This window comes from Lytechinus pictus, chromosome 2 (genome assembly GCF_037042905.1).
Source record: "Lytechinus pictus isolate F3 Inbred chromosome 2, Lp3.0, whole genome shotgun sequence".
In the NCBI taxonomy this organism is placed as follows: Eukaryota; Metazoa; Echinodermata; class Echinoidea; order Temnopleuroida; family Toxopneustidae; genus Lytechinus; species Lytechinus pictus.
The window spans coordinates 13,465,304-13,478,235 of NC_087246.1; the positions used below are offsets into that span (position 1 = coordinate 13,465,304).

A 12,932-nucleotide genomic window follows, 5' to 3' on the forward strand; every position below is an offset into this window, starting at 1 on the left:
TACCAGGGCATTGTCCTGCTGATCTGTCCAACCCTGAAGGATGTCTTCACACTCGTCCGCCAGACCGGCCCCATGCTACTCCAGGGTATGGTCCTGCTGGTCTGTCTATCCCAGTGGTAAAGTTTCATAGACCGTATGATGTTGGTCCCTACCTAGGACTTTTCTTCATGATTCTCGCCTATCAACGCTCCAGAGACATTTATTGTTTGATACAGTGTTCGCTCGCCTTGCTTTCAAGACCTATGATTACGTAGACATACCTTCTTTCCATGGACAGTGATTACTCTACATCTTTCGTGAGCTTGGACACTGTGCTTTTATAATTGGACTGGCCATATTATGTGATTATGAAGAACATTCTATCAGGACTTTTATACATTTCATCACTTGATGTTGTTAGCCGATATGGACAGCCTGCTTACTTGGTCTTATATGTACTTTTGTGTTATGTTTATTTGCAGGTATATTTCTGTTCAATCAGGAAGGTTAGGAGTGCCATGTAAATTTTATGACTTGTAATTTTCTGTCAGGATATTTTATTATAATTATTTGCAGGTATTTTGGGGTTCAATGATTTTTTGTATACAGTATAGTATGTTATTTTGATTGATCACAATAAACAGTTTCATGATGTAATTTGTGATGTGCTTTGGGTGAGTGATTCTGCCAGTTATGAGTGTTGTTGATTTTGTGGATGTGTATTTTTATGACGTTATACTGGACAGGTGATGATTATCTGACATTTGCTGATTCTTTAATGTGTGTCTACAGTGATATTTGAGAAGATGATTTGTGTTGTTTTGATATTAGTTAGTATACTTTTGTTCTGAATAATGATTTATATGCCTTGTTTTCAGACATTGTATAACTTGTGTGTATCATGCATTATACCTAGTAATGTTACTCAGTTCCTTGTGTCAATTTTATGTAGTTAAACAGTCATATGTTGTGGGTAAGTGGCTGTTTCCTCTATTTGATCCATTTCCGTTTTTGCAAGTATTTTCTTATCTCATTGAGATGGTATGAGACTGCTCATAATTCAGTAATTTTTGTCCTGTTTTTTTGTGCCATCCTTTTTTATCATACACAGATGTTTTTGCTATTTAGGGTGACACCGTTCAACTGTGCATTTAATCTCTTTGCTATGTGGAAACTTTGCACTGAGGTCATTGTATTGCTTTTTGTTTTATTTGCCAATATGCATGTTTTCTTTTTTAATGCAGGTTTATGCTTGTTTAATTTGTGTCGAGAATTGGCTATTAGTGCACAGCCTTAATTGAGCCTTGTGTTTTGGAGTAGTTTTGGGTCCAATTTTTGCAATCCGCTGTCTAGACGGGGATAATGATTTGCTGTCAATCCGTTTGTAAGCCCACCTATGTTTTTCGTCAATTTATATGATGGAGAGAGATGAGAAGTGGTGCTGCCATTTGATGTTTTTTTTAAATTGTGACCTTTGTTGTGGTATGCCTGTTTAGTATTCAACTTGTTATGATACATTGGTGCCTATATTTATGTCTTACACCAGTGAAGGTCTAACCCTTTTTATGTAATAGTGATTTAATTACGAATCATCATGATTTTGTCATACAGTTTTTGTTTTAAAAAGATGGGAAAAGTAAAAGGCAGTCACGCCAGTGTGTTGTTATCGTATTATACTGATGATTCGATGTTGCAACCGCAAAGTGTAAGCGCGCCACCTTGTGTTGGTCTATTGGCCATGGTTATTAAAGACAGTTACACGTAACCTCAAAGTTGTCTAGTATATTTACTTCTTGTATATTAAGTTGTGCCTTATTAACCCATGGCGCAGACAACTCTTTGATTCATTGACGTCTTGAAAGTCATAGTATTCTTTTAGTATCCCGTAAGTATCCTTTTCAAATCTTAAAAACCTTAATAAAGAGCAATTTAGCTATCGTCATTCGATTTGGAAGTAGAACTGACAGTTCGTACATATTGTGATGAGGTATATAGACAAATAATCTTTATTTCCCGTACCTCTTCCATTTTGTAATAATATGCGATTTCTTTCGTCATTCTAAAAGATTGACAGTTAAGTTTTTCTTGTATTTGTAAAGAAAAATCAAAATTTTTTGGAAAAAGTTTGATTGCTAATGAGAATACTTTATTGTAATGTTAAAAGTATATATGTAGATTTGAGAGAATACTGCATGAGAGTAATTACGGAATATCGAAGTGAAAAATTGTGGCTTTCTTTAAAATTTCACAAGTTTATTTGTTAAATTTAATGTCTCCCCTTGCATTACCTGCTCATAATGAATTTCTCATTTACTGTGGGGGGGGGGGGGGGGAGCTTTCTTGGGATTCATTTGATTGTTTATATATTATGGTTTTGAAAACTCAATCCTTAATCTTTAAAAAGACCCAGAGCTATCATGTAACAACAACAACTTTAATAATACAACAAGTTGATAGGAATTAATATAAATTGTTTCTGATCGTTGGATGATACTCGACTATTAATTACCCTGTAACAAAATTTTACGAAGGCTTTAAATTATCTTTCTATATTATTTTTCACTGAGCAGCAGACATACCCCCACCTCTGATTCATCGTTCAAGGGCTTTCAAGAAACACTATAAAAGCAATCGGTAGGCCTACCAAAATTGATTGAAGAGATACATTACCACGGTAAGTAATAAAACTTATATTTAAATAAATAGTTTCTTATAAAACAGAGGTTTGCCATTTGAATGTAGGAATCCCTTATTGGGACAATAATTCATTATCATTTTTAATAGATATTCAATAAGACCCACTTTGAAAGATATAAGAATAATATTTTAGAGGAAAGATACCCCATGATGTGTTGTTTTTATAGGCAATTTAAAAGCATCGTAATTAAACATACTTTAAGATGTTGCCACTTGGCGTTTGATATTTTAAAAAAGGTTATTAGATTAATTTATTTTAAATTTGTGACACCATATGCGAGCAACTTCCCCATATATATTGTAGTAAAAAAATAATTAAATGTCATTTTCTAACGAAAGAAAATGCTTTTTATTGTACCTTAAGAACATAAGCTGACATTTTCTTCCCCAGCTTCTGAAATATTATTTTGGGGCATCATGCTCGTGTACCATTAAAATTGAAATATATGCGTTTCATATTCCATAACATATGGGTAGCTGCCCATATATGAGATCACAGTGAAAATTCGAATTCTAATAATTTTTTTAATCTTTAATAGATTTACTTAAACTTTAAGCAATATTCTTTGCATGTTTCAAAGGTATTTTTACAAAAGAAAACACATTTTTCAGGGTGAACTTCCCCGATTTATGTCTCTCTCTCTCTCTTTATAACGAATTGTATTTTTATTTCCTCTCATCTCCTTTCCCTTCCTTTTCTTTCAACTGGTTGGCCGATCGAAGATATAAGTTGGAAGTTCACCCTGACAATTTTTTTATTGTACAAATGGCAGGAAAATGATCAAGAATATTAAAGGTTTGACGAAAATTCATCAAAATAACGAAAAAACCCACCAAAGTTAATAGAATGGCACTTAAACACAAATTGTGACGTCATATATCTTTTGGTAGGAAAATGAATGAAATATCATTTTCTAAAAAAATAAATGAAAATGCTTTGTTGGCACTTTATACATAATAGCTGACATTTTTTTTCACCCCCATTCAAACAAATATTTTAGTCATCATGAACCATTAAATGTAAATTATGGATTTTATATTACAATATGGAGTAGCTGCTCGTATATGAAGTCAAATTAACAAATTTAAACTCTAAAAACTTACGTAATCTTTTATGGATTTTTCCTCAAACCTTCCCCAATATTTCTATTTTTTTATTCAGGGTGAACTTCCGCTTTAAGATTTGTGTCTTATTTTAGAAGGATATGACTTCTTATTTCCTTTTCCATCATTTGCATCTCTTTCCTTCTTCCTTTACTTCATCATTTCTTTTTTTTTCTTCCCTTTCTCTCCCTTTCCCCTCCCTTTTCTTTCACCTCTCCCTTTACATCTCCCTTTTATGGGGGGGGGGGGGTGGAACCAGGCCCCTTCAGCCCCCAAGGATCCCCAAAACACTTACGATGAGGCGGCATATGATAAAAAGGTTGCGTGTTATTTGATATAAATACAATTTTGAATATTTTGATATTTTTAAACACAATTTTCATGCATGGAATGGGCTGACAATTTTGGGATATAATTTTTGTATGTAGCCTTAAGATGTTTAAGGTGGTCAAAAGGGGAGGGGATATCAAAGGAAAAATATAAGCATTATAAAGAGAGAGCTTTCTGAAAGTATCAGTCATCAAAGAAGAAAAAAGGCCAATACATCTTCGTGAAATCGTAACATTATATTGTACTGAACTATTAATGACCTTGTACAAAAGTTTAACATAGGCTTTAAATCTCTAATTACAGATTTTCCTTCGTTATTATTTTTTTCAGCTGCAGAATTACCCCCATCTCTGTTTTATTGTTCAGGGGCTTCCAAGAAGCAACACATTTAATCAATTCAATTCAAATTGTTTGAAGGGACATTATCACGGACGTTACAGAAGTTATACTAAAATAAAAAGTTTCTAAATAGATGAATATTTGCCACTTGAATATAGACATTTCTTGTTTCAACAGGAATCTATTTGTGATAGAAATTCCATAGGACCCACTGAAAAAAATCTAGTATAATGATTTAGAGGAATCCACTTCATATACGTTTTTTACAGGCATTTTTTAAAGTATCCTAATAAGTCTTTACTAAAGATGCTGTTACTATGTGTTCGTTCATATTCTTTGATGTATTAACCAAATGAATAAGTATTATGTGACTACTTAATCGAAATATGGCAATTTTTGTGTCGAAAGTAACCATATCACTCTGTAACCTTTATGGCAAAGACTAAAGAAAATCCCATCGAGATGGATTGAGTACCCTAAAATAGACTTTGACTATAATTTCCCGTCCTACCTGTTAACAGTGTAGATCTATTCATTGATAAGTGTCACCCAGCTGGACGAGTATTGTCATTCTTTCTATTGTGTTCTTGTCTCCATGTCACTATTCAAAGCCGAGAGATGACCCGTCCGTTGTGACTGGTGAACGACCTGCCATTGATAAGCAGCGGACAATGGCCAAAGATCCTCCTATTGGTCAGACTTTGTGATGGTTGAACTTGACAGATAGAAGCCCGGGATTAGCGGCATAGGATCAAGATCAGACGGATCTCTGATCTTACCGGCTCATTAAGTCATCCAGTGGTAGATGAAAGGATTCATGAACGAGTTTGGTCAGTTAGGATAAATAGCTATCAAATTCTCGACATAACATCATTTATGCTTTGAGCTTTCGCCAGTGCACAACTACTACAACTAGCCCTGAACACTATCATTATTGGTCAGCATTACTTCATGTTATAAGAGTATATCATTACAACTATACACCTTTGCATCTGTCTTGGACTTGATTAAGTGGAATATTATATTGGCAGCATGGCTTCTCTGACTTCAAAGTACTTACAGGTATGTACACATAGACATTAATTGTCGTTTCTCTCTTACAATATCAAATCTTACTTCTTTGGTTTCTCAAACAAGCTCAACTAAATGAAACTGTACAATTGTATAATAAGTCATAATATGTAGTTTATGGATATTACGGTTTCATTAAACTAATTTTGATTTCTCCCTCTTTTCTCTATTTTTTCAGCTCCCTGATGCTAGCTCGTGTGATATTGGCAAACCAAGTCCACTGGCCATGTTAGCTGCTACCTGTCGAAAGATTGGCACATCACCAGGCGTGTCTTCTCGTCGAGTGCCGAGGATACCTTCACCACAACCCCAGCTCACTCCCTTGTCGACGACCTCGCCTGTTTCTACATCGTCGTCCTGTTCGTATCTTCCACCTACTCCACCACCGTCACCACACATGACATCGTCATCTCCAGCGTTGTCGGTATCACCTGAGCCTACCGAGTTTTCACCTCTCCGATCAGTTAGCCCGATCATCCCTGGTCATCAGCCATGCTACTATTCTCTATATCAACCTGTTATGCGGTACTCTCCTTACTCTACTACACCTCTATCAAGACCAAGAGTACCACCATCATCCATGAGCTACCATCTAGCTACCACTCCATACTCATCGTGTACTCCTGTGGTTGTACGAGTACCAACATTCAACCACACGCTTTATTCATCATCGTCACCACCCATGTTCGGGGTCTACCCTCATCACGATCAACCCATCCATGCTACGACGTCGTCAATGAAGGTCCGTTCTACAAGGAATCGACGATCACGCCGAGTGGTAATCAAGGATGAGGAAGAGGAGATCATCGACGTCGTATCACTTTGAAGTGAAGAGTGTGGACTTAATTATGATTTTGTAAACATGAATTATATATTTGATATTTGAAGTCGCTTGTGGCGTTCCTGTTGCATCAATTGTGAAATAAATCTGTTTGAAAGTGCACATCATTTGTCTTAAAATGACTTTGATTTTGTTTTCAATCTATTTAGAAGAAGGGCGCAATTGCGGTTGTATAAATAATTATGATGGGTGGTTTGCTTTTTCTTGTTTGTGTTTATAGTTGTTGGAGTGAAATGTGATATTGGGCGAGTGGAGAGGGGGGGGGGGGGTAGAGATAGTATGTTTGAGTGTGTGAGGAGAGGGCCAATGAGAAGAGATTCATAGGGTTTCGTTATTTTGTATGACAGTAGCATGATGCTAAAAAAAGAGGTAGAGAGAGAGAGAGAGAGAGAGAGCGCGTATGATATGAGAGGATAAGGAGAAGAAAAATCATTTAGAGATGAGACATAAAGCAAGATACGTGAGGTGAGGGTGTAAAATAGGAAGGGATTTTGTGTGATTCACGTTACAGAATCAAAGTATATTAGAAAATATATTTTCATTCAAATGAAACTAAGAATGGTAATCACGTATTCCAGTGTTAACCATATCTAGCCCGATTGACGGTCTATGCGAATTTACAATAGCCTGTGCTGTATAGGGTTAAGACAAGTTGCACGTAATTTCTTCTTGATTTTTTTATCCACATTTTCCCCGGTTGGAAAATCGAAGACATAAGTTGGAAGTTCACCCTGACAATATTTTTAATTGTAAAATTAGCAGGAAATTGATAAAGAATATTGTTAAGGCTTGAGGAAAACTCTTCAATATTAAAAAGTTATTAGAATGACACATAAACAAAAATTGTGTCGTCACATGCAAACAGCTTCCCGATATATCTTGCAGCAAGAAAATAAATGAAATTTTATTTTCTATAAAAGAAAAAAGATGAATATGTTTTTTATTGCACGTTAACATAAAAGCTGACATTTTCTCCACCCCTCTCCCAAAGACTTAAAAAATCAACATGAACCATTGAATTAAAATGTATGCATTTTATATTATATAAGATATAGGGTAGCTCCTCATATATGACGTCACATTGAAAAATTCTTAATCTTTGATGGATTTTTCGTCAAACCTTCGTCAATAATTTTACTTTTTTTTTTTTTACTAAGGGTGAACTTAAAGATTTGTGTCTTTTTTAGAAGGATGTTACTTATTATTTCTTTTTCCATCATTTGCATCTCTTTCCCCCTTCCTTTACTTCCCATCCAATATCTTTTTTTCTTCTCATTTTTTCTCTTTCCCCTCTCCCAGTACATACTCTTTTTTTTAGAGGGGGGGGGGGGGGTTTATAATTACGGTAAAGCCTCGTCAATTCAATGCAGGCATCAAAATACAGCCCCCAAATCTACATATTTTTTCCCTCTGTACAAACGTCGACATTTTATCTATTGAAGCCCCCTCCCCCGATAAATCTGTGAGGTTGCCCTTTAAATAATCGCCTCGTATATCCTGATGTATCTGAATAATGATCACTCTTCCCAATATCATTAGGTCTATTGTCCGGTCATCAAGATGGTCCATCCTTCCTATAGAATGGATTATCTATCAGGTCATTGGTCAGTGTCCTGTCACTGTAGACCAGTCTGGACAATGGTCAAGGGTCTTTTGATTGGTCAATCATTTGATTGATAAACTTGGTTTTAAGCTAACGGGAAGTCGGAAAAGATCAGAAAACTCTTTGATTCATTGACGTCTTGAAATTCATTTAGTATTCTTTTCATATACCTTTAGTACCCTTTTCAAGCCTTTAATATCTTAATTAAGGGCAAATTAGCTATCGTTACTCGATTTGGAAGTAGAATTGACAGTTAGTACATATTGTGATGAGGCATATAGAAAAGTAGTTTTTATTCCCCGCTTCCATCTATTCATAATATGCGATTGTTTTCGCCATTCTAAAAGATTGACAGTTTTAGTTTTTCATGGATATGTAAAGAGAATTCAACATTCTTTGAAAAAGTTTGATTGCTTCAGATCTATTTGATTGGTTGCATATTATGTTTTTGAAAATCGAATCCATAAATCATTGAAATAATAAAGAGCTATCAAGTTACTAGCAACAACTATCGAAGACAAAAAGTTCATACAGTAATAATTCGTTTCTGATCATTTGATGATATTTGACTATTAATAACTCTGTAACGAAGTTTTGCATAGTCTTTAAATGTGTAATTACAGATTATCCTTCGATATCATTTTTCAGCTGTAGACTTACCCCACCTATGATTTAGTGTTTAGGGGCTTCCAAGAAACAATAAAAAAAAATTGGGTAGGCCTACCAAATTTGTTTGAAGAGATATATTATCACGTTAGGTTTATCAAAATAAATCGTTTCTTACAAAATAGTTTTGGGGGCAATTTGAATATTAGGCATAATCCCTTATTTTTACAATAATCTGGTAATTTTTTATAGAAATAGAGCTTTTTTCTCTCCCTCTCTATCTCTCTCTGCTATGATTTCCCTCTATCTTCTTCACTCACTTTCCTTCTCTACTTTGTCCACTTTTGTTTCTATCCAACTAATTCTTTCTCTTCTTGCTTGCAAGGTCTCTTCCACCTATCTCTTAGTTAACTCTCAGCCGTTTCTCACTCCTTGTCTTTAATTGGTAAATTATTTGACATCTCCCTTCTATGTTGTATTGAATATATGTTTGAATTGTTTATGTATATTTTCTGTCAATATATTCGCCCAATGTATATGTCGTTTGTGTTTGTATATATACTTTATATCATTTGTATGTACAGCCAGTGGAGGCCAAATTTATATGTATTTTATCATGGATCAACAATAAATGAATCTGAATCTGAAAGATTTAAAAATAATGTTTTAGAGGACAGATACCCCATGATACGGTGTTTTTGATAGGCAATCCAAAATCATCGTGATTAAATATGTTTTAAGATGTCACTGAGTGTTTGATCTAATTAGTCTCTGATAAACGAATAAAAAAAAGGTATTTTGTTAATAATTAATCGAAGTGTACGAATTTATATATACTAAGAAAATCTCACTAAGTTGAATTCAATGCGTAGTACCTGGGTTGAGAACCCTAAAAGCGTAAAACCATAGAGCTATTTCGATTCTTATTTCCTGTCCTACCCGTTAACAGTGTAGATCTGTTCATTAATAAGTGTCACCCAGCTGGACGAGTATTGTCATTCTTTCTATTGTGTTCTTGTCTCCATGTCACTATTCAAACCCGAGAGATGACCCGTCCGTTGTGATTGGTAAACGACCTGTCATTGATAAGCATCGGACAATGGCCAAAGATCCTCCTATTGGTCAGACTTTGTGATGGTTGAACTTGACAGATAGAAGCCCGGGATTAGCGGCATAAGATCAAGATCAGACGGATCTCTGATCTTACCGGTTCATTAAGTCATCATGACTATTGATATCCAGTGGTAGATGAAAGGATTCATGAACGAGTTTGGTCAGTGAGGATAAGTAGCTATCAAATTCTCGACATAACATCATTTATGCTTTGAGCTTTCACCAGTGCACAACTACTACAACTAACCCTGGACACTATCATTATTGGTCATCAGTACTTCAGGTTATAAGAGTATATCATTACAACTATACGCCTTGGCATCTGTCTTGGACTTGATTTAAGTGGAATATTATATTGGCAGCATGGCTTTCCTGACTTCAAAGTACTTACAGGTATGTACACATTGACATTAATTGTCGTTTCTCTCTTACAATATCAAATCTTACTTCTTTGGTTTCTCAATCAAGCTCAACTAAATGAAACTGTACAGTTGTATAATAAATATTAAAAGCGTAGTGTGTTTGATAATGAGTCATGACATGAAGTGTATGGATATTTCGGTCTCATTGAACTAATTTTGATTTCTCCCTCTTTTCTTTCATTTCTCAGCTCACTGAAGCTAGCTCGTGTGATATTGGCAAACCAAGTCCACTGGCCATGTTAGCTGCAACCTGTCGAAAGATTGGCACATCACCAGGCGTGTCTTCTCGTCGAGTGCCGAGGATACCTTCACCACAACCCCAGCTCACTCCCTTGTTGACGACCTCGCCTGTTTCTACACCATCATCCTGTTCGTATCTTCCACCTACTCCACCACCGTCACCACACATGACCTCGTCATCTCCAGCGTTGTCGGTATCACCTCAGCCTACCGAGTTGTCACCTCTCCGATCAGTTAGCCCGATCATCCCTGGTCATCAGCCATGCTACTATCCTCTATATAAACCTGTTATGCGGTACTCTCCTTACTCTTCTACACCTCTATCAAGACCAAGAGTAAAACCATCATCCATGAGCTACCATCTAGCTACCACTCCATACTCATCGTGTACTCCTGTGGTTGTACCAGTACAAACATTCAACCACACGCTTCATTCATCATCGTCACCACCCATGTTCGGGGTCTACCCTCATCACGATCAACCCATCCATGCTACGATGTCGTCAATGAAGGTTCGTTCTACAAGGAATCGACGATCACGCCGAGTGGTAATCAATGATGAGGAAGAGGAGATCATCGACGTCGTATCGCTTTGAAGTGAAGAGTGTGGACTTTATTATGATTTTGTATACATGAATTATATATTTGAGATTTGAAGTCGCTTGTGGCGTTCCTGTTGCATCAATTGTGAAATAAATATGTTTGAAAGTGCACATAATTTGTCTTAAAATGACTTTGATTTTGTTTTCAATCTATTTAGAAGAAGAGCGCAATTGTGGTTGTATAAATAATTAAGATGGGTGGTTTGCTATTACTTGTTTGTGTTTATAGTTGCTAGAGTGATATTGGGCGAGTGGAGGGGGTGGACATAAGGTGGTTTCAGACCGCCTCGAAGTTCGCCAGTCCCAGGTATTCTCTGATCGGGAAATTTACCCCGATCAGAAAATACCAGGTATTTTGGCGGTGTGAAAGCAAACTACGCGTAATATCCCCGAAAGAAAATACCCGATAAATAGTAGGTACTTGGCGAAATTACGAGAACTTTCGCGGGGATTTTTCCAAGGTCGTGGGTATTTTGGCGGTCTGAAAGCAAATTACGGGAACTTTTAGCCCAGCGTGTCGTTGGGTGCGGCGCCGTGCATGGGTTGCTGCTGGGCTAGTGATTTTGAATTTCGCGCCTTGCTGCTTATCAGACCATACTGCGCATGCTCGTAACTTCAGGAACTTATCCCGAAGGGTATGTTTCAGGGCGGTGTGAATGCAGGAATAATTAATGGGTATTTTTCAGCCTAAAAAAGTTCTCGTAATTTAACGGGGATTCTTGTGATCGAGGCGGTTTGAAACCACCTATAGTGTGTTTGTGTGTGTGAGGAGAGGGCCAATGAGAAGAGATGTAGAGGGTTTCGTTATTTTGTATGACAGTAGCATGATGCTAAAAAAGAGGTAGAGAGAAAGAGAGCGCGTATAATATGAGAGGATGAGAAGGATAAGAAGAAACATTTAGAGATGAAACATAAAGCAAGATACGAGAGGTGAGGGGTGTAAAATAGGAAGGGAATTTCTTTGATTCACGTTACAGAATCAAAGTATATTAGAAAAGATATTTTCATTGAAATGAAGTTAAGAATGGTAATCACTTATTCCAATGTTAACCATATCTAGCCCGATTGAGGAGGGGGGGGGGGGGGGCTTTCGCCCCCTCGACGTTTTTCGAAACAAATATAAAACACGAAAAGATCGCACAACGACGTTTTATGACTTTTTCCTTCAAACTTTGAGATCTAAGGGGGCTTGGCAAAAAATATCCCCACCCTCGGGCTATGCGATTTCACAATAACCTGGGCTATATAGGGTTAAGACAAGTTGCACGTAATTTCATCTTGATTTTTTTCTCCACCTTTTCCCCGGGTGGAAAATCGAAGACATAAGTTGGAAGGTCACCCTGACAATATTTTTAATTGTAAAATTAGCAGGAAAATGATAAAAAAAGATGAAAATGTTTTTTTATTGCACGTTAAACATAAAATCTGACATTTTTTCCACCCCGCTTCTAAGGACCTAAAAAAATTATCATGAACAATTGAATTAAAATTCATGCGTTTCATATTATATAAGATATAGGGTAGCTCCTCGTATATGACGTCACATTGAACATTTCTTTATCGTTGATGGATTTTTCGTCAAACCTTCGTCAATAATTTTACAATTTTTTTATTTAGGGTGAACTTAAAGATTTGTGTCTTTTTAGAATGATATATCCTCTTATAATCTCCTTTCCCTTCATTTGCATCTCTTCCCCCTTCCTTTACTTCCCCTCCACTTTATTTTTTCTTCTCATTTTCTCTCTCCCCTCTCCCAGTACATACTCCTTTTATTAAGGGGGGGGGGGAGATTTTGAAATTACGGTAAAGCCCTCCCTCATCAATTCAATACAGGCATCAAAATACAGCCCCAAACTCTATATATTTTCCCCCTCTGTACAAACTTCGACATTTTATCTATTGAAGCCCCCTCCCCCCAAAAATCTATGAGGTTGCCCCTTAAAATAATCGCCCCGTATATCCTGATGTATCTGAATAATGCTCAC

General features: G+C 36.4%; 2 protein-coding genes across 2 annotated transcripts; both read left to right on the forward strand.

Moving 5' to 3' along the window:
• The first annotated feature begins 5,110 nt into the window (after positions 1–5,110).
• On the forward strand, positions 5,111–6,463 carry LOC129275243 (uncharacterized). Its single transcript, XM_064095764.1, has 2 exons — positions 5,111–5,511; positions 5,699–6,463. Exons 1-2 carry the CDS (start codon positions 5,482–5,484, stop codon positions 6,344–6,346), a joined length of 678 nt encoding a protein of 225 aa, XP_063951834.1. The 5' UTR covers positions 5,111–5,481; the 3' UTR covers positions 6,347–6,463.
• A 3,387-nt stretch (positions 6,464–9,850) lies between these two features.
• LOC129275232 (transcription factor Sp5-like) lies at positions 9,851–11,070 on the forward strand. Its single transcript, XM_054912030.2, has 2 exons — positions 9,851–10,076; positions 10,294–11,070. Exons 1-2 carry the CDS (start codon positions 10,047–10,049, stop codon positions 10,939–10,941), a joined length of 678 nt encoding a protein of 225 aa, XP_054768005.2. The 5' UTR covers positions 9,851–10,046; the 3' UTR covers positions 10,942–11,070.
• The last annotated feature ends 1,862 nt before the right edge of the window (positions 11,071–12,932 follow it).